The 20,476-nt window shown below is 47.3% G+C and overlaps 1 protein-coding gene across 5 annotated transcripts in view; it reads left to right on the top strand.

Annotated features, from left to right (window-relative positions):
- The window catches only part of TENM4 (teneurin transmembrane protein 4), a 792,728-nt gene that overhangs the window by 651,894 nt on the left and 120,358 nt on the right, over positions 1–20,476 (top strand). For all 5 annotated transcript variants that reach the window (XM_060235003.1, XM_060235004.1, XM_060235005.1 and 2 more), the window contains 2 exons: positions 5,593–5,739; positions 15,430–15,646. In XM_060235003.1, coding sequence (XP_060090986.1) covers positions 5,593–5,739; positions 15,430–15,646 — 364 coding nt within the window. The remainder of the gene's footprint in view (positions 1–5,592; positions 5,740–15,429; positions 15,647–20,476) is intronic.

Raw genomic sequence — 20,476 nt, forward strand, 5'->3', positions numbered from 1 at the left:
GAGGTGGAAAAAAACCGACTTCAACTTTAAATGGCTTGGCTTGGAGAATTGATTTAAAGAGACAAATGCCTTCTCCAGTGGGGCAGCCAATGGGGGAGTGAGGGCTTCTAGAGCCACAAAATATGTATGAAAGAGCCACAGTTTGGCCACCCCTGGTATAGGACATCCAGTAAACAGTGCCAGAGTGTTGGAATGGATGGGCCATTGGCCTGATCCAACATGACTTACGTTGTTATGTTCTAACCTTCCTCTCAGTGTTTGTCATGTCTTTTTGTGTTTGTGTGTGTGTGTGTGTAGCAGGAGCTCCTTTGCCTATTAGCCCACACCCTCCCCCGACGTAGCCAATCCTCCTGGAGCTTCCAGGGCTCATAGTACAGGGCCTACTGTAAGCTCCAGGAGGATTGGCTACATTGGGGTGTGTGGCCTAATATGCAAAGGAGTTCCTGCTACAAAAAATGCCCTGGGCCTGCCCATCTGGCAACTTCTTTTGCCATCCAAGTGCAGTGGGTGAGAAGCGCTTCTTTCTTTCCGCTCCTCCCCTTGCTGAGGGAGGCCGTAGGAGGAAATAAATGAATCCCCTCCCTTCTCGCACCCGTCCCGCCTTCAGCATCCGCCTCTAATCTTTAAATCAAATCTCAATCAGCGCTTCAACTTCTGTAGAAGGGAGCTTTCTACGGGGATTTCAAAGGCTTATGACTGGGACTAATTAAAGAGCTTCAATTGCCCAGATCATTAGCAGCAGATTATTCCGGCTACCAGTCTTGCAAAATTGCAAGGTGATCGCTTGCTAATCCGGGTAAACAGCCTCAACTAGACAGGGGGAAATGTCACTGTATACATGAAACAACGGGCTTTGTGTCGACTGTTCCACCCCTCGCCTCCCCAGTGTCTCTTTGGTGCTTCTTTCTGCTTGAATGTTGAGTGGGAAGGATCCCCATAAAGGCACCACGTCCCTGGAGTCTTTCTTTTTGTTGGGAAACAGTTGAAGTGGCCTATTGTCACGGCCATGTTGCAGCAAGATGCGGGCTGTGCGGGCAGTGAGTAGACGCAGGGTTGGATTGACAATGAGGCAAAGTTGGCACTGGCCTATGGGCCCTCATGCCTTTAGAGGCCCCAGACTGGCTCCTCCTCCCCATTTCCCCCCTGCTTGCAGCCCTCTCAGCCTGCACACGCGAGCAGCAACCGAGCTGCTCTTTGCCCGACTTGCCTGGTGTGGCTGCTGCTGACGTCATCTCCAAGTTTGCCACTCTCTACTTCTCCTAGGCTTCCCAATCCCCAGGTCCCAAAGGGGGATCCCCTGGTTTTACTGGCTTCCCCCCTCCCCCAGCCAGCTGGCTGGCGGGGGAAGCCCTGCCCCTACAGCCATCATGCACCTCCATGAACGATTCCCATAGGGAATGATGGGGAATTGATCCGCGGGTTTGGGGGCTCTGGGGGGAGGCTGTTTTTTGAGATAGAGGCACCAAATTTTCATTATAGCATCTAGTGCCTCTCTTCAAAATGCCTCCCAAGTTTCAAAAAGATTGGACCAGGGGGTCCAATTCTATGAGCCTTAAAGAAGGTGCCCCTATCCTTCATTATTTCCTAAAAAGATGTGCAGTCCCTTTAAATGTGATGGCCAGAACTCCCTTGGAGTTCAATTATGCTTGTCACACCCTTGTTCCTGGCTCCACCCCCAAAGTCCCCAGATATTTTTTGAATTGGACTTGGCAACCCTAACTTCTCCCCCACAGCTTCGTTAAAGGGGCTTTTGAGAAGGGGCCTGCAGGCTTCTGCGGGGACAGCCAGCCAGGCACTCCAACTCTGAAATAATTTGCGAGCCCCCCCCCCTCCCCAAGTATTTGACTACCTAGGGGTCTCCGCAGGGTTTAATCCAGCACTGAGTAGAAGGGTTATCAAATCATCTAGGAAATCCCTGGAGATTTAGGGGGTAGAGAGGGCATGGTTCGGGAAGGGGAGGGATGTCAGTGAAGTATAATGTCGTACAGTCAACCCTCCAAAGCAGCCATTTTCTCCAAGGTAACTGATCTCTGTGGTCTGGAGATGGGGTTGCCAAGTCCAATTCAAGAAATATCTGGGGACTTTGGGGGTGGAGCCAGGAGACATTGGGAGCAGAGCCAGGAACAAACGTGTGACAAGCATAATTGAACTCCAAGGGAGTTCTGGCCATCACATTTAAAGGGACAGCACACCTTTTTAAATGTCTTCCTTCCATAGGAAATAATGAAGGATAGGGGCACCTTCTTTGGGGGCTCATAGAACTGGACCCCCTGGTCCAATTGTTTTGAAACTTGGGGGGGGGGTACTTTGGGGAGAGGCACTAGATACTATACTGAAAATTTGGTGCCCCTACCTCAAAAAACAGCTCCCCCAGAGCCCCCGAAACCTCCAGATCAATTCCCCATTATACGCTATGAGAATCAATCTCCACATAGGGAATAATGAAGTGCTCAGCAGACGTTTCCCTTTCCCCCCCCACCCCCGTTTCTGGCCACTCTGAAGCGAGGGATTGGCCTCTCTACTCACGAGTTGCTGCCAACTTCTTCAAAGTAACACAGACACCCCATCCCCAGAGGAAGCCTTTCAATCGGAGACTGAAGCCTCCGGAGGTGGAAAGGCACATGGTCCTGTGGGGGCGGGGCTTCCCCCCACCGGCCAGCTGACTGGGGGCAGGAAGGAGCCTGGGAAAGCAGAAGAACCCCCACTGGGACCTAGGAATTGGCAAGCCTATCTGGAGATTCAGGAGGTCTCCAGGCCCCGCCGGAGAGTTGGTAGCCCTAGAGAACAGATTTCCTCCTCTTCCAACTCCTCGTCCTTCCAAAAGTTGAACCCTCTCCACCAATGTTCAGTCTTAACAGGGCTTTTTTTTTTTTTTTGGTAGATAAAGCTCAACATGGGCTTATTGGCATATTAAACCACACCCCCTGATGTCACCATGGTTTCACATAGGGTTTATTTGTAGAAAAAGCCCAGCAGGAACTCATTTGCATATTAAGCCACACACCCCTGATGTCACCTCTGTTTCACACAGGACTCTTTTGTAGAAAAAGCCCAGCAGACACTCATTTGCATATTAGGCCACACCCCCTGACGCCAAGCCAGCTGAAACTGTATTCCTGCTCCAAAAAAAGCCCTGATCCTTAACAAGAAATGGTGCTAGCAGGTACCTCTTCTCTGTCCACATCATGTATATAAAGAGCCACCCACATGCCTTGCTTTGCTCAAAACTAATTAATGTTCCGTCGTTTGCCAGCAATGTGAAACGATTTCAGGTTTTGGAGGATGGATAAGGTATATACAGGTGTGGAATTCTAGCAGGAGCTCTTTTGCATATTAGACCACACACCCCTGATGTAGCCAATCCTCCTGGAGCTTACAAGGCTCTTTTTGGTAAGCTCTCGGAGGATTGGCTACATCAGGGGTGTGTGGCCTAATATGCAAAGAAGCCCCTGCTAGAATTCCACCCCTGGGCCACACATCCCTGATGTAGCCAATCCTCCTGGAGCTTCCAGGGCTCTTAGTACAGAGCCTACTGTAAGCTCCAGGAGGATTGGCTACATTGGGGGGCGTGGCCTAATATGCAAAGAAGCCCCTGCTAGAATTCCACCCCTGGGTATATATTTAAATATAACTCAGTGCTTATGAATTTGAAAGAGAGTTGGAGTTGCAGCGGTAGACAAGCGATGTCAAACTACCTCTGAATGTCTCTTGCCTTGAAAACCTGGCGGGGTCACCGCAAGTTAGCTGTGACCAGGCTCATCGTTATCAGTGGTCATAGTTTTTTATGCAGTCGAGATTTTCTTTTGCATTTAAGGCTGGAGGGGAGAATAGTCGTGCGGGAGAAACGTAAACGGGGTTGGATAGGACAAAGTTTTTCAGGAATCATGGAACTCAGATAAAATGCAACTAGGGATGGGGGAGCTGCGGTGAGGAGACGGGGTTGAGCAAGATCAAGCAGAAATGCTGGTTGGATCCAACCCGGAAGCAAGCAGCTATTTCCATATCCGATGGAAACGTGATAAAATACGAGAATCCTGCTGAAAATAGATCATGTAGATAGTGTAGGGGTGCCAGCCTCCAGAGGGAACTGAGGATTCCCCCAGAATGACAGATCATCTCCAGACTACAGAGATCATTCTCCTAGATAAAATGGGTGCTTTGGGAGGGTGGTCTCCATGGCATGGTACCCCACTGAGGTCCCTGTCCTCCCCAGACTCCACCCCGCAAGTCTTCAGGAGTTTTTCAACTTGGATCTGTCAACCAGTGACCATGGGAGGGGAACCTGGGAACCCGAGGTCGGTGACTGTTTTCTCCTCAATATTATGTCATATTCCTTAGCTTGCTTTGTTATGATATAAAGGTGTACAAAACTAGAAATCAAAGAACATATGACATAGATGAAAAACGAATCCGTTAAGACAATTTATCTATGATACCTTGTTGATGTCACCAAAAGGCGGTGAGGTAGATGCAGTCTTCCCTTCTACTGAAGGAGTTAGCTCCCAAATGCAGTACATCTTCATTGGAGGGGAAAAGCTTCATCAGACAATGTCTCCCTTCTGCCAACGAAAGGACTCTTCTTTGGGCTCTCCTTCTTTGGAGGCTTTTAAACACAGGCTAGATGGCCATGGAACAGCAATGAAGATCCTGTGAATTTAGGGGGAGGTATTTGTGAGTTTCCTGCATTGTGCAGGGGGTTGGACTAGATGACCCTGGAGGTCCCTTCCAGCTGTAGGATTCTATGATTCCTGCCCATGGAAGGAAACCATTAGATCTGGCTCAATAAATCAATCCCTTCTTTCCCCCCCTTCCCACCCAAAAATGATCGCACCTTTTTGTTTTTCAAATCTGTTAGCTTTTTGAAAAGGTACTGATATGAAACAAGACACACAATTGATTTATGAATAGATAGAAACAATCATGGAAGATTCCAGTTGTTAGAAAGTGGAGAAAGTGATTGTGCTTATCACACATACCGGGCTAAAAAGAACTCAAAACTGATATGGAAATAGTTAAATCTCTTTAATTCTGCATGGTCATGCAAAATCTCATATTTTTATCTATGAAAAATATTCAGTGCGTATTTTTGGAAGAAGAAAATGTATTTTGGGGAGTGGGTCAAGTCTTTCTTTCCCGTGGAATTTGTTGTAACAATCTGTAAATTCTGTCATATGAAAATGGGGGAAACGCATTATTTAAAACTAAAGAAAAGCACCTCTGATTTACTGGGATGTATCAATGTGTGAATGTCAAAGAATCATGAAAAATGACCCAACATTGCAATAAGGTAAAAAGAGGGATTTCTTTGGGAGAAAACAAGGATCAATAGGTTGGGGGTTCTCATTCCATGAAGGATAGCTCCTTGTAGTACATAATAGATGGCTCCTTATCCTGGAGGAAAACACGCAAGTTAACAGGACAAATCTGTAGAATGCAAACACAACCACATGAAAGCAATTGAAAACTTAGATTGTGCAGATGCCTTTTTTGCTTAGATAGATTGCCCCATGATCCCACCGCTGCCACCACATTCTAATTTTAGAATGCTTTCTGCAGTGCAACAGGACTTGTCTTTTCCTTTTGTTCTTACAGAGGGATGCCCTGGCTTGTGTAACGGCAACGGCAGGTGCACGCTGGATGTGAACGGGTGGCACTGCGTCTGCCAGCTGGGCTGGAGAGGTGCGGGCTGCGACACTTCCATGGAGACAGCATGCGGCGATGGGAAAGACAATGATGGAGGTAGGAGGTCACACCAATTTGGTTTGCTGAAGTAGACCACTCTTGAAGACCATGAAAGGGCTAGAATGTTCCAAGCTACACATTGGGTCAGCCCACCATGTGGCATTATTACCAGCACTTTTTTCCCATGGGGGGGATGACTGGAACAGAATTCCAAAACCTCTTTGTGGAAACAAAATTTTCAAAAAAATGTGTAAATGTTCATGAGGTGCACTGGGTTTGTGTGCTGGGGGGAAGCATAACATCACTTGTGACATCATAAAAATATTTTTAAAAAAATTTAAAAGCTAAGATTTAGACGAGGAAATGCTTCAATGTTATCATTCAGTGTTAGGAACCAAAAGCAAGACCCTCTCCCCTCCCCCCCCCCAAAAAAAAACAACTGAGAAAGCTGGTGACGTCTAAAGTTTGGTGTAGTGGTTCAGTGTGCGGACTCTTATCTGGGAGAACCGGGTTTGAGTCCCCACTCCTCCACTTGCTCATGCTGGAATGGTCTTGGGTCAGCCATAGCTCTGGCAGAGGTTATCCTTGAAAGGGCAGCTGCTGTGAGAGCCCTCTCAGCCCCACCCACCTCACAGGGTGTCTGTTGTGGGGGAGGAAGGTAAAGGAGATTGTGAGCCGCTCTGAGACTCTTCAGATTGGAGGGCAGGATATAAATCCAATATCTTCTTTTTCTAAAGTACACATTAAATTGTGTATCTTACCTGGCTCTATCATGTCACCCCTCAGTGACATCTCTATTTATGTTTCTGTAGCAGGTGTTCCCAAATTTCGGGGGACACCATTTCGTTTTGAAAATTCCAGTTCCCAAGTGGGTTCCTGCACCGTTTATCTTCCACCCCCCAACTGTTGTCTTTTTCCTCTCAACCCTACTCAGGAAATATGACAGAACTATTAACATTTAAACTTATGCCTTCGTGGTGTCAATTGTGTGTATTGTATAAATAGCACAAAATATGTCTTTGGAGAAATAAATTACTCTGCAACATCAGTAATGAAGACGGGCAGGGTATGCAAAGACTTACGAAGGCATGTGGAAATGGAAAGGGTAGCTGCATGCCATTTCCTAAGTTTCTCTATTCTATGCCAGCTTTCGTATGGAGCGACAGCATGCATAGAAGAGCCCTGTGGTGCAGAGTGGTAAAGCTGCAGTACTGCAGTCCGAGCTTTCTGCTCACGACCTGAGTTTGATCCCGGTGGAAGCTGGGTTCAGGCAGCTGGCTCAAGGTTGACTCAGCCTTCCATCTTTCCGAGGTCGGTAAAATGAGTACCCAGCTTGCTGGGGGGGGGGGGGTGAAAGTGTAGATGACTGGGGAAGGCAATGGCAAACCGCCCTATAAAAAACTCTGCCATGAAAACGTCATGATGCGACGTCACCCCAGAGTCGGAAGTGACTGGTGCTTGCACAGGGGACTACCTTTACCTTTTTACACCATGGACGGATAACAAGGCAGGGCTTTTTTTGTAGCAAAAACTCCTTTGCATATTAAGCCACACCCCTTTGATGCAGCCAATTCTCCTTGAGTTTACAGTAGGTCTTCTAAGAAGAGCCCTGTAAGGTCTTGGAGGATTGGCTACATCAGGGGTGTGTGGCCTTATAGACAAAGGAGTTCCTGCTATAAAAAGTAAGTCCCATAAAAAGGTATGGACGGATGGATAGGAAGGGGTGGGTGGATGATAGAAAGGGACAAGTGGGGACATGCAGGAAACGTGCAGACAGGTTGCCTCCCTTCCCCCTCTTTCCTTGCTTCCTGCTTTTCTAAGAATCTCCCCTCCTCTTACCTGTCAACCCGCCCCCATGTCTTTTGCCCCCATCCCTTCTCTGTCAATCTACCTCTCTCCTTCTCTGTTAACCCTAACCCCTTTCTCCCATTCTCCTTATCTACTCTATCTCTTCTGACCCCCCCTCCCTTTTCCCCATCAGTTTACCCAACTCTTGCTGCTCTCCCCACATACCATTGGGGTTGCCAATCCCCAGTTGGTGACAGGGGATCCCTTGGTTTGGAGACCCTCCCCCCGCTCCAGGGTCATCAGAAAGCTGGGGTGGGGGAGGGAAATGTCTGCTGGGCACTCCATTATTCCCTATGGAGACTGATTCGCATAGGATATAATGGAGAATTGATCTGTGGGTATCTGGGCCTCCAGAGGGGCTGTTTTTTGAGGTAGAGGCACCAAATTTTCAGCACAGCATCCGGTGCTTCTCCCCTTCTCCTAAGGGACCATACACATCTGGGCCATTTGCTTTTTGAGATCTTACCGTCAGGTAGACGATATAGAGTGTTGAAGGCTAGGACAAACAGATTTAAGGACAGTTTCTATCCAAGTGCTGTGGTTAGGTTAAATGCAGGGTTATGAAGGATTATCTGTTTTAGATGTATTTAATGGTTTAAATGGTTTTAATGGTTTTATGAATGTTTATCCGTTTTAGATGTATTTAAATGGTTTTAATGGTTTAAATGGTTTAATGGTTTCAGATGTATTTAAATGGTTTATGAATATGTGTGTTTGATGTGTTGGTATGTTTGTGGAAGAGCACCTCATTTCGTTGCTCTCTTTTTGTTGAGAACAATGACAATAAATTCATCTATCTATCTATCTATCAAAACACTTCAGAAGTTTCAAAAACATTGGACCAGGGGTCCAATTCTATGAGCCCCCAAAGAAGGTGGGGAGGGACGGTGGCTCCGTGGTAGAGCATCTGCTTGGGAAGCAGAAGGTCCCAGGTTCAATCCCTGGCATCTCTAACTAAAAAGAGTCCAGGCAAGTAAGCCTGAAAAACCTCAGCTTGAGACCCTGGAGAGCTGCTGCCAGTCTGTGTAGACAATACTGACTTTGATGGACCAAGGGTCTGATTCAGTATAAGGCAGCTTCATATGTTCATGCCCCTATCCCCCATTATTTCCTATGGAAGGAAGGCATTTAAATGGAGCACCTTGCAATGTGATGGCCACTGGCCTGATCCAACATGGCTTCTCTTATGCTCTTATGTGACACAGAGTGTTGGACTGGATGGGCCATTGGCCTGATCCAACATGGCTTCTCTTATGTTCTTATGTGACACCGAGTGTTGTACTGGATGGGCCATTGGCTTGATCCAACATGGCTTCTCTTATGCTCTTATGTGACACAGAGTGTTGGACTGGATGGGCCATTGGCCTGATCCAGCATGGCTTCTCTGATGTTCTCTGAGATTCAGAGTATAAGATTGGATATAAATCCAATTTCTTCTTCTTCTCTTCACCTACCTTGCAACCAATAGACAGAAAGCTTGGTGGGGGGGACAGTGGAAGTCACAGGATAGGATAGATCCATCAGTGGCTATTAGCCACAGTGTGTGTGTGTGTGTGTGTGTGTGTGTGTGTATTTGGCCGCTGTGTAACACAGAATGTTGGACTGGATGGGCCATTGGCCTGATCTAACATGGCTTCTCTTATGTTCTTATAGGGAATCACATCCCCCTTCCCCAACCTGCTGCAGATTGTCGCCAGGTTCAGCCTGGCTTTTGGGCTGCTGTGCCTCGAACACGGGGCCAATCACGGCTCCTGGCCCCCCAGGCTCAATGAGGTGCATTCTCTGCGTGTGCACACAGAAAGCCTTTTTATTGGGGGGGAGGTGTTATTTTTTATAAAGTCAGATTTTTCTGCAAACTTAGGGAGTGCCCCAAATCCGCTGAACGGACTGTTTAGCTTCTGTGTGGCCCCGATCTGTGGGTTTAACTGTCTGCAGAGGGGGGCCACCGGTGGCTAATAGTGAGTGGATGGATGGACATTCTGCTCTCAGGGGGTCATGAAGGTCATAAGCACCATTGGGGCCAAAGTGGCAGTTTGCATTAGGACCAGGGGTAGAATTCTAGCAGGAGCTCCCTTGCATATTAGGCCACACCCCCTTGGAGGATAGCCTTGTAAGCTCTTGGAGGATTGGAGGATCAGGGGTGTGTGGCCTAATATGCAAAGGAACTCCTGCTGGAATTCTACCCTTGGTCAGGACGGAAGAATCAACAAAAGCCACCTCTCTGCTCCTCCAACGGAAGTTCTGTTACGTTAGTAGTTAAGCACCTTTTTTGAATTTCCCCCTCTGTTCCATGTTGAGGAATGTCAGGCAAGATTTTTTTACATATAAATAATGGACTATTAACAGCGGTTTATCTTGTTACAAAGAAAACTCCGGTAGACTGTTAAGGTTTGGATTAGAGGTTGAGATCCTCTTGTAAGGTGGGCGGAGGAATGCATCCTTTGATTCCGCGAACCGCACGGCTGCATCGCCCCCAAACCCCTTCCAGCCAGTGGCGAAGTGCGGGTTTTGTGCTCTTGCAAGAGGGACTGGGGAAGCAAAGCCAAGCTATTTGATTCTCCATTGCGAAAAGATCAGAGGTCGGGATTTTATTTTTTGTTTTGTTTTATTGAATTCCTCAGATGGTTTTGCACATCTGGCGTGTTAACTAGCCCAAATTACTTCTCTTGCAAAAAAAAAATAAAATGTGGCGGGGTAGGGGCCGAAGGAGAGAAGCGTCTCCCTCCCCCAGCTCCGTTTCCCTCTCTGCAAAGAATACAAGCTGTAAAACAAAGGCCACTTTCTTCTTTCTCGCGCGTGAAACCAGATACGGCTGCAAGCCTTTCTGTTTACCGCAGGCTCAAGGCAGCAATAGCGTTGGCCACAGCCAGATGTGTAAAATATTTGGATCCAAGCTGTAACTCTCCATGCCTGTGAATTGGAACACAAAACGGGGAGAGGTTGTTTTTTTCCCAAGGAACATAAGAACATCAGAGAAGCCATGTTGGATCAGGCCAAAGGCCCATCCAGTCCAACATTCTGTGGCACACAGTGGCCAAAAAACCCAGGTACTATCAGGAGGTCCATCAGTGGGGCCAGGGCACTAAAAGCCCTCACACTGTTGCCCCTCCCAAGCACCAAGAATACAGAGCATTACTGCCTCTGACAGAGAGTTCCAACAATAGAGAGTTCCAACAAAGTTCAAATGAGGAGCATTTGCCTTTTTGGAAGAGGCTGCCCAGACTCCAAAACAAAGAGAGTCAACATTAAGAACATAAGAGAAGCCATGTTGGATCAGGCCAATGGCCCATCCAGTCCAACACTCTGTGTCACGTAAGAGAAGCCATGTTGGATCAGGCCAGTAGCCCATCCAGTCCAACACTCTGTGTCACATAAGAACATAAGAGAAGCCATGTTGGATCAGGCCAATGGCCCCAGTCCAACACTCTGTGTTACATAAGAACATAAGAGAAGCCATGTTGGATCAGGCCAATGGCCCATCCAGTCCAACACTCTGTGTCACACAGTGGCCAAAAAAAAAGGTGGTTCACAAGTGGGGCTAGAAGCCCTTCCACTTTGCCCCCCTCCCAAGAATACAGAGCATCATTGTCCCAGACAGTTCCAATAATATGCTGTGGCTAATAGCCACTGATGGACCTCTGCTCCTTATTTTTATCCAAACTCCTCTTGAAGCTGGCTATGCTTGTGGCCACCACCACATCCTGTGGCAGTGAATTCTACATGTTAATCACCTTTTGGGTGAAGAAGTACCTCCTTTTATCTGTTCTAACCCTACTGCTCAGCAATTTCATTGAATGCCCACGAGTTCTTATATTGTGAGAAAGGGAGAAAAGGACTTCTTTCTCTACTTTCTCCATCCCATAATCCTGTAAACCTCTATCAAGTCACCCCGCAGTCGACGTTTCTCCAAGCTAGAGAGCCCCAAGCGTTTTAACCTTTCTTCATAGGGAAAGCGTTCCAAACCTTTAATCATTCTACTTACCCTTTCCTGGACTTTTTCCAGTGCCGTAATATCCTTTTTGAGGTGCAGTGACCAGATAGGGCTGCAAGCCTTTCTGTTTACCGCAGGCTCGAGGCGGCAATAGCATTGGCCAACGCCAAATGTGTAAAACATTATTTTGCATTTGTTTATGACTGCAATGGCACCTGGTGGGAATTTCACGTATCTGTGTGCTGATTCAGAGCTTTCCACACTAAACCTGCCTACACACCTGGATGATATATTCAGGTAGGGTAGCCATGTTGGTCTGAAGTGACAGAACAAAGTTTGTGCCCTCTGGCGCCTCTAAGACCAGCAAAGTTTAATTCCGGGTATAAGCTTTTGTGTGCATGTGCACTTCTTCAGATACTTGGGTGATATGTTAGCAAGGGGTAGTATCCCAAAAAAAGAGCATGACGTAAAACCAAGGCTGCAGTCCTATGGACACTCACTTACTTGAGAGCCAGTTCGGTGTAGTGGTTAGGCGTGCGGACTCTTATCTGGGAGAATTACAAAAAAAAAAAATCTTTAATTGTGTTTGTGTTCTAAATAAAGTTTATAACTCTGCTACTTAACCTTAGCTGGAGAGCCAGTTTGGTGTAGTGGTGAAGTGTGCGGACTCTTATCTGGGAGAACCGGGTTTGATTCCCCACTCCTCCACTTGCAGCTGCTGGAATGGCCTTGGGTCAGCCAGAGCTCTCTTATCTGGGAGAACCGGGTTTGATTCCCCCACTCCTCCACTTGCAGCTGCTGGAATGGCCTTGGGTCAGCCATAGCTCTCTTATCTGGGAGAACCGGGTTTGATTCCCCACTTCTCCACTTGCACCTGCTGGAATGGCCTTGGGTCAGCCATAGCTCTCTTATCTGGGAGAACCGGGTTTAATTCCCCATTCCTCCACTTGCACCTGCTGGAATGGCCTTGGGTCAGCCATAGCTCTCTTAACTGGGAGAACCGGGTTTGATTCCCCACTCCTCCACTTGCACCTGCTGGAATGGCCTTGGGTCAGCCATAGCTCTCTTATCTGGGAGAACCGGGTTTGATTCCCCACTCCTCCACTTGCACCTGCTGGAATGGCCTTGGGTTAGCCAGAGCTCTCTTATCTGGGAGAACCGGGTTTGCTTCCCCATTTCTCCACTTGCAGCTGCTGGAATGGCCTTGGGTCAGCCATAGCTCTCTTATCTGGGAGAACCGGGTTTGATTCCCCACTTCTCCACTTGCACCTGCTGGAATGGCCTTGGGTCAGCCATAGCTCTCGGAGAACCGGGTTTGATTCCCCATTTCTCCACTTGCACCTGCTGGAATGGCCTTGGGTCAGCTATAGCTCTGGCAGAGGGTGTCCTTGAAAGGGCAACTGTTGTGAGAGCCCTCTCCAGCCCCACCCACCTCACAGGGTGTCTGTTGTGGGGGAGGAAGGTAAAGGAGATGGTGAGCTGCTCTGAGACTCTTTGGAGTGGAGGGGGGGATATAAATCCAATATCTTCTTCTTCTTAAATAGGTACACACATGGCCTGGCCCGACAAGGTCTCATTTATGTCAGATTTGGCCCTCTTAACAAATGAGTTCGACATCCCTGAACTAGAACATGAGTCCATCTGCCCTATATATTGGAGAGTGAAGTGATTTCAGATGCTGAATTATATTAGCAAATTAGGGGAGTCACAGAAAATAACATATATAGCAACCAAACCAAACAGCTCTATAACTTAATAACACCAGTATGTTAAATAAAGATTTTTTTTAACAACCGCTTGTGTGTAGTTTATTCAATGCAATATTAACACCAGACTGAGTTGTTGGGTTTGGTTGCTGTGAATGACATTAGCAGGCAAATGACAATAGGAGGAGGACAGTCCAGCAGTTGACCCCACAACCCAAAGGGACCATCGATCTAATCACAATACACCTCACCTCTGCTGGGAATCTCCGGAAGGTTCTCTGATCTCGGCAAATGGGAAGGTTCATAACTGAATTGGTGATCCACCAAATACAATAGGATTCTTCATTGCAAGATAGATAGATCGACAGACAGACAAACGGATAGATGATAGAGACAGACAGACAGACAGATAGGCAGGCAGGCAGGCAGATAGACAGACAGGTAGGCAGGCAGGGGATGAATGGATGGATGGATGGATGGATGCATAGAACTCCACTTATTAGGAGAGACTTATTTATAAGTGTAGTTTTATTCTTTTGACATCAAGCAAAATAACTGAAGTGATCACAGAGAATTAGGAAGGTGCCATTTAATCCAGCATAATTTATTTCTTCTGTATGGTGCCACAGCGGTATCTGATTTTGTGGGGAGAGAAAGGAGGGAAAGAAAATCAAAGTGTGCCGGGGAGGGGTGGTGGTGGAGGGAAGATGGATGTTGTCGCCTGTTCCTGCTTAGAGACATGAAATTTTTAAGTCTGCCTTTATTTCTCTCTTTCTGGATGCTTCAGGACACAAGCAGCTCCTAAATTTCCCCGAGATGAAGGGCGCGTAATCCTGTAACACCCATTAAAAGTCGAGGGGAGCCGAGGAAGTGAATCCCAGATCCATTTTCTTGAGACTTTAAGAGCCCTAAAGATGTCAGTGGCAAAGACCCCTTGTCATACTTACACCTGATCGGGATAAAGGCAAAAGTAAAATAAAGCAGTGCAGGGACAGGAAGAAATACGAGGTGCGAGGTTTGTTCTGCAGCACGCCTGCCTCGTAACAGATGCTCCTCTGGTGGTTGACTCCTGAAATACACCTGCCCAGTTCAATGAAGACAAATTCCTTGAGGCCTTGTCTGAGCATGCAGACCCGGCCCTAGGGGTTCTGCTCTTGGAGGATTGGCTACATCAGGGGTGCGTGGCCTAATATGCAAAAGAGCTCCTGCGAGAATTCCACCCCTGCTAGTTAATGAATTTCTCCAGTAGGCATAGAATTTAATTTCTCGTCACCTCAGTTTGACTCAGTTCTTCAGGTTCTCTTCTTGGAAATAGCGAATGTCCGTGTCCCGCGTTTCCCGCATTCAACACAGAAGAAAAAGTTTGCTGAGCTTCCCTGCCATCTCCCTGTCTTCTTTGAGCAGCTCGTTTCCTTTGTCGCCCAAAGGCTCAGCTGCTTCTCTGACTGGTCTTATGCGCCTGAGAGATTTTTTAAAAGAAATGTTTGTTGTTTGTCACCAATCCTCCAAGAGCTTACAAGGCTCCTTTTTTTAAGCTCTTGGAGGATTGGCTACATCAGGGGGTGTGGCCTAATATGCAAAGGAAGAAGAAGACTGCAGATTTATACCCTCCACCCCTTCTGTCTGAATCAGAGACTCAGAGCGGCTTACAGTCTCCTATATCTTCTCTCCCCACTCCCCAACAGACACCCTGTGAGGTGGGTGGGGCTGAGAGGGCTCTCACAGCAGCTGCCCTTTCAAGGTCAACCTCTGCCAGAGCTCTGGCTGACCCAAGGCCATTCCAGCAGCTGCAAGTGGAGGAGTGGGGAATCAAACCCGGTTCTCCCAGATAAGAGAGCTCTGGCTGACCCAAGGCCATTCCAGCAGCTGCAAGTGGAGGAGTGGGGAATCAAACCCGGTTCTCCCAGATAAGAGAGCTCTGGCTGACCCAAGGCCATTCCAGCAGCTGCAAGTGGAGGAGTGGGGAATCAAACCTGGTTCTCCCAGATAAGAGTCTGCACACTTAACCGCTACACCAAACTGGCTCTTATGCTGCTAGCCATCAGCCGCATGCCCTTTACTGCCTATGTCTGTAAGACTGTTTACTGTGCTGCTCCTGTTTTGTAATATCTGTTTTTATGGTATTGTTTTTAACTCTTGTTTTATTGTGAGCCGGCCTGAGCGATAGGGCAGGGTATAAATCTGAATTAAATTTAAAAATCAAACTTCCCTCCCTCCCCTCTCTCTCTTTCTTTCTTTAATCTCTTTCTGTCCTGTCCCCAGACGGCTTGGTGGATTGTATGGATCCCGATTGCTGCCTGCAACTCCTGTGCCAGGCCAACTCCCTCTGCCATGGCTCTTCAGATCCCCTGGAGATCATCCAAGAGACTCCGCTCTCCGTCTCCCAGCAGAACCTTCACTCCTTCTACGACCGCGTCAAGTTTCTCGTGGGCAAGGACAGTACGCACGTCATTCCTGGAGAGAACCCGTTCAGCGAAGGGTAAGTGCGCCTCTTTGGAACCTCGCCAACCCCACTCACGTGCAAGGTCAAAGCGGAGGGATACGCAGTTGGGAAATCCCGCCCTGCCCTAAACCGAATTAGGACAAGCGAGCGACTCCCTGAGTATAGCGAGGAACAGGATGCTTTGTTTCTTGCAGAACTGCGTAGCGCAATAATACTGCGTCAATAAGCGACAATAATTATTTTTTTGTTAAATTAAAAATAAACTTTATTTAATCAAAATGCATCATGACAAATGAATAAAGCTTAACAAAAGGCAATCAGTGAGATATGCCAATAAACAAAGAAGAAAGGAGTGTCTCAACAAAGAGCAAATAAACAAACTTGCAAATATGATAACTGTAGTGTATCGCGAAGATGCCATAACGCAATAGCCTAAACTCAGCCACACGCGGCCAGGTGCGGAAGCGACAGGGGCTGTCCCCAGGCGACTCCGCACAGGGCGCGAATACCCCGCCAATCACCAGCTAAGGCGGGAAGCTCAACTGGCCTGGATTGGGCTGGCCAGTCTGAGAGGTTGTTCCGGGTGATGTATATAAGCGGGACCCGGCCCACATGTTCTCTCTCTCGTGTATAATGTACCTGCATTAAAGTATGTTGCCCTACCGACGTCTCCAGTCTTGGTACATTATAATAACCTTGAGTGATAATAGAAATAGTGTTAACATAGAAGAAGAAGATGATGATATTGGATTTATATCCCGCCCTCCACTCCAAAGAGTCTCAGAGCGGCTCACAATCCCCTTTACCTCCCTCCCCCACAACAGACACCCTGTGAGGTAGATGAAGATATTGGATTTATATCCCGCCCTCCACTCCGAAGAGTCTCAGAGCGGCTCACAATCTCCTTTCCCTTCCTCCCCCACAACAGACACCACAGCAGACACCCTGTGAGGTAGATGAAGATTCTGGATTTATATCCCGCCCTCCACTCCGAAGAGTCTCAGAGCGGCTCACAATCTCCTTTCCCTTCCCCCCCACAACAGACACCCTGTGAGGTAGATGAAGATATTGGATTTATATCCCGCCCTCCACTCCAAAGAGTCTCAGAGCAGCTCACAATCTCCTTTCCCTTCCCCCCCCCCCACAACAGACACCCTGTGAGGTAGATGAAGATATTGGATTTATATCCTGCCCTCCACTCCGAAGAGTCTCAGAGCGGCTCATAATCTCCTTTACCTTCCTCCCCCACAACAGACACCCTGTGAGGTGGGTGGGGCTGAGAGGGCTCTCCCAGCAGCTGCCCTTTCAAGGACAACCTCTGCCAGAGCTATGGCTGACCCAAGGCCATTCCAGCAGGTGCAAGGGGAGGAGTGGGGAATCAAACCCAGTTCTCTCAGATAGGAGTCCGCACACTTAACCACTACACCAAACTGATGTAGACCAAGATGCAGCAACCTATAATGTTCCAGTGGTCAAAATGTGATAACGTAGGGCAGGGGTGGCCAACGGGAGCTCTCCAGATGGCTGGGGCTGATGGGAGTTGTAGGTAAAAAACATCTGGAGAGCTACCGTTGGCCACCCCTGACGTAAGGCATAAAATAAGCCAGAAATATATAACCATGTGCTCAAGAGTGGAGATACCTAAGACAAAAGAAAAAGAAACAAAGAGGAAGGAATATATTATTAAGAAAGATAAGTAGATAAAAAAGAGAAATTAAATCAAATTAATTTTAAAATGTAGCCAAGAGTGATATGTCCGGTTTGAAAGGAGAAGTTCATGCTGTGACATAAAGTCCAATACAGGAATCCATGTAGAAACAAATCCGTCATGGAGGCCGTCGAACCAGAGTTAGCATGATCCACGACTGTTGTAATCTTCTGCATGACAAATTGGTCCCAATAATATAATAATAAGGAACAATTAGAATAACAATTTCTGTACCCAACCTCTAGTCCACTCCTTTCTTCTTTGTTTATTGGCATATCTCACTGATTGCCAAACTTGCTTAATGAAGGAGCCACATAGAATAAAGGTCAGGTGTTTGAGAGCCACAAGACATGAACATCAGATGTTGGAGAGCCACAAGACAGGAAGGAAAGAAGGCAGGCAAATAAATGAGGGGGAAGGAGGAGGCAGAGAAGGGAGAAGGATATTGGATTTATATCCCGCCCTCCACTCCAAAGAGTCTTAGAGTGGCTCACAATCTCCTCTACCTTCCTCCCCCACAACAGAAGCAGGTGGGGCTGAGAGGGCTCTCACAGCAGCTGCCCTTTCAAGGACAACCTCTGCCAGAGCTATGGCTGACCCAAGGCCATTCCAGCAGGTGCAAGTGGAGGAGTGGGGAATCAAACCTGGTTTTCCCAGATAAGAGTCCGCACACTTAACCACTACACCAAACTGGCTCTCCTAAAGGTGGAAAGAAACCAACTTTATCTTTGAATGCATTCTCTGAGCCGTTGGCTAGCTTGGCTTGGAGAAGTGATTTAAAGAGAGAAATGCCTTTTCCTAACCAGGCAATAAGGTGGTGGGGGCTTTGAGAGCCGCACAGTATGTATGAAAGAGCCACATGTGGCTCCCGAGCCACAGTTTGGCCACCCCTGCTCTAGTATATTGCAATAAAGAAAATAAATGGAGCTGACAAATCGGCACTGCCCATAAGATTAAACAAATAATGTCCATAAACAATATCCGTGCACAGTCCGAGTGCTATTCCGAAATTATCCTGAAGTGGATCATTGAAGAATAACAAAGGAACAAACGCTGCAGCCAAATCAAGAAGCTCAGGACCGGTTTCGGTGAAGATGCCTTCTTCAGCTTTTGGGCTCCACCTGCAGCCATCACAATGATGAATATCTGTTGGCTATGGAAGCTCCAGTCTATGTTCGTTCGAGTAGACGTAGTGCAGGGAGAAGCAATCCCAGCTGCAGAGTGTTTGCACTATGTCTACTCGAATGAATATAGACCGGAGCTTCCATAGCCAACAGATGTTCGTGATTCCATCGTTTACCAACAATTTCAAACTGCGGTTCTTACTTGGTTTTGCTTGTATCTCGCAAAGTCAAGCTGAATACAGCCTGGGAAATTCAAGTAGGTTTGCCAGTCCCCAGTTCGGGGCTGGGGATCCTCAAGTTTGGAGGCCCTTCCCCTGCTTCGGGGTCATCAGAAAGCGGGGGGAGGGGAGGGAAATGTCTGCTGGACACTCCATTATTCCCTACGGAGACCGATTCCCGTAGGGTATAATGGAGAATTGATCTGCGGTTATCTGGGGCTGCAGTTGGAGCTGTTTTTTGAGATAGAGGCACCAAATTTTCAGCATAGCATCTGGTGCCTCTCTTCAAAACACCCTCCAAGTTTCAAAAAGATTGGACCAGGGCTTCCAATTCTATGAGCCGCAAAAGAAGGTGCCCCTATCCTTCTTTATTTCCAATGGAGAGAAGGCATTCAAAAGGTGGGCAGTTCCTTTAAATGTGATGGCCGGAACTCCTGTCAGAGTTTAATTATGCTTGTCACACCCTTGTTCCTGGTTCCGCCCCCAAAGTCTCCTGGCTCCACCCCTAAAGTCCCCAGATATTTCTTGAATTGGACCCGGCAACCTTACCCAAAACCAAATTAGGATAAGTAAATGACTTCCTAAGGAGTATAAGCGAGGAACAGGATGCTTTGTATCTTGTGAAGTCCAACTGAGCGCAGCCTGCGAAATTCAAGGGAGAAAGGTCACAAAACGATATTGCCTCTAACCGTTTTTCTCAGTTCTCATCCAAATGGCAGTGTTGAGCGGTGATTAGAGAGTTAGACTGCAACTGTTAGCTCAAATCCCTCTCTGCCATAACGCTGACTGGCATCAGCAAAAAAAGTACCAGGCACTCAGCTGGGAATGGATTATGTAGTTCTGAATGGACTTTAGTTTGTTTGGATTTCTGAAGTGTGTGCATTGTAAAAGAATGATTGCCGTATGCTGTAGATTCCGTATCATTAGTACTGATATTTATGTTTGCACTGTTTAATAGTAGATGCGCATTGCTGTATAATTGGTAGCTTCCAAGAGATTTGTATTTTTCCTACGGGCATTTTGTATTCTTTAATAATAACAAGAAGAAGAAGACCACAGATTTATACCCCGCCCTTCTCTCTGAATCAGAGTGGCTTACAATCTCCTATATCTCCTCCCCCCACAACAGAAGAAGAAGACTGCAGATTTATACCCTGCCCTTCTCTCTGAATCAGAGACTCAGAGTGGCTTACAATCTCCTATATCTCCTCCCCCCCACAACAGAAGAAGAAGACTACAGATTTATACCCTGCCCTTCTCTCTGAATCAGAGACTCAGAGCGGCTTACAATCTCCTATATCTCCTCCCCCCACAACAGAAGAAGAAGACTGCAGATTTATACCCTGCCCTTCTCTCTGAATCAGAGACTCAGAGTGGCTTACAATCTCCTTTATCTTCTCCCCCCACAACAGACCCCCTCTGAGGTGGGTGGAGTTGAGAGGGCTCTCACAGCAGCTGCCCTTTCAAGGACAGCTCTGCGAGAGCTATGGTTGACCCAAGGCTATTCCAGAAACTGCAAGTGGAGGAGTGGGGAATCGAACTCAGTTCTCCCAGATAAGAATCCACACACTTAACCACTACACCAAACTGGCAGCAGCATCTTAGTGATGCCAGCCTAAGCCTGTTTACTTTAGAGGACTTAGAAGCAAGTAACTCTACTAAAGATGGCACTGTAGATCGGTTCATGTCACCATCTCAGCATAACCTACCTTGCAAGGTTGTTTTGAGGATAAATTGGAGAACAGGGAGGATCACGTGCTCACCCCGTATTCCTTGGGGAGAGGAAGAAAAGGACAAAAATGCAAAAGATAAAATT

The sequence above is a fragment of the Heteronotia binoei genome, chromosome 3 (assembly GCF_032191835.1).
Source record: "Heteronotia binoei isolate CCM8104 ecotype False Entrance Well chromosome 3, APGP_CSIRO_Hbin_v1, whole genome shotgun sequence".
Taxonomy (NCBI): Eukaryota; Metazoa; Chordata; class Lepidosauria; order Squamata; family Gekkonidae; genus Heteronotia; species Heteronotia binoei.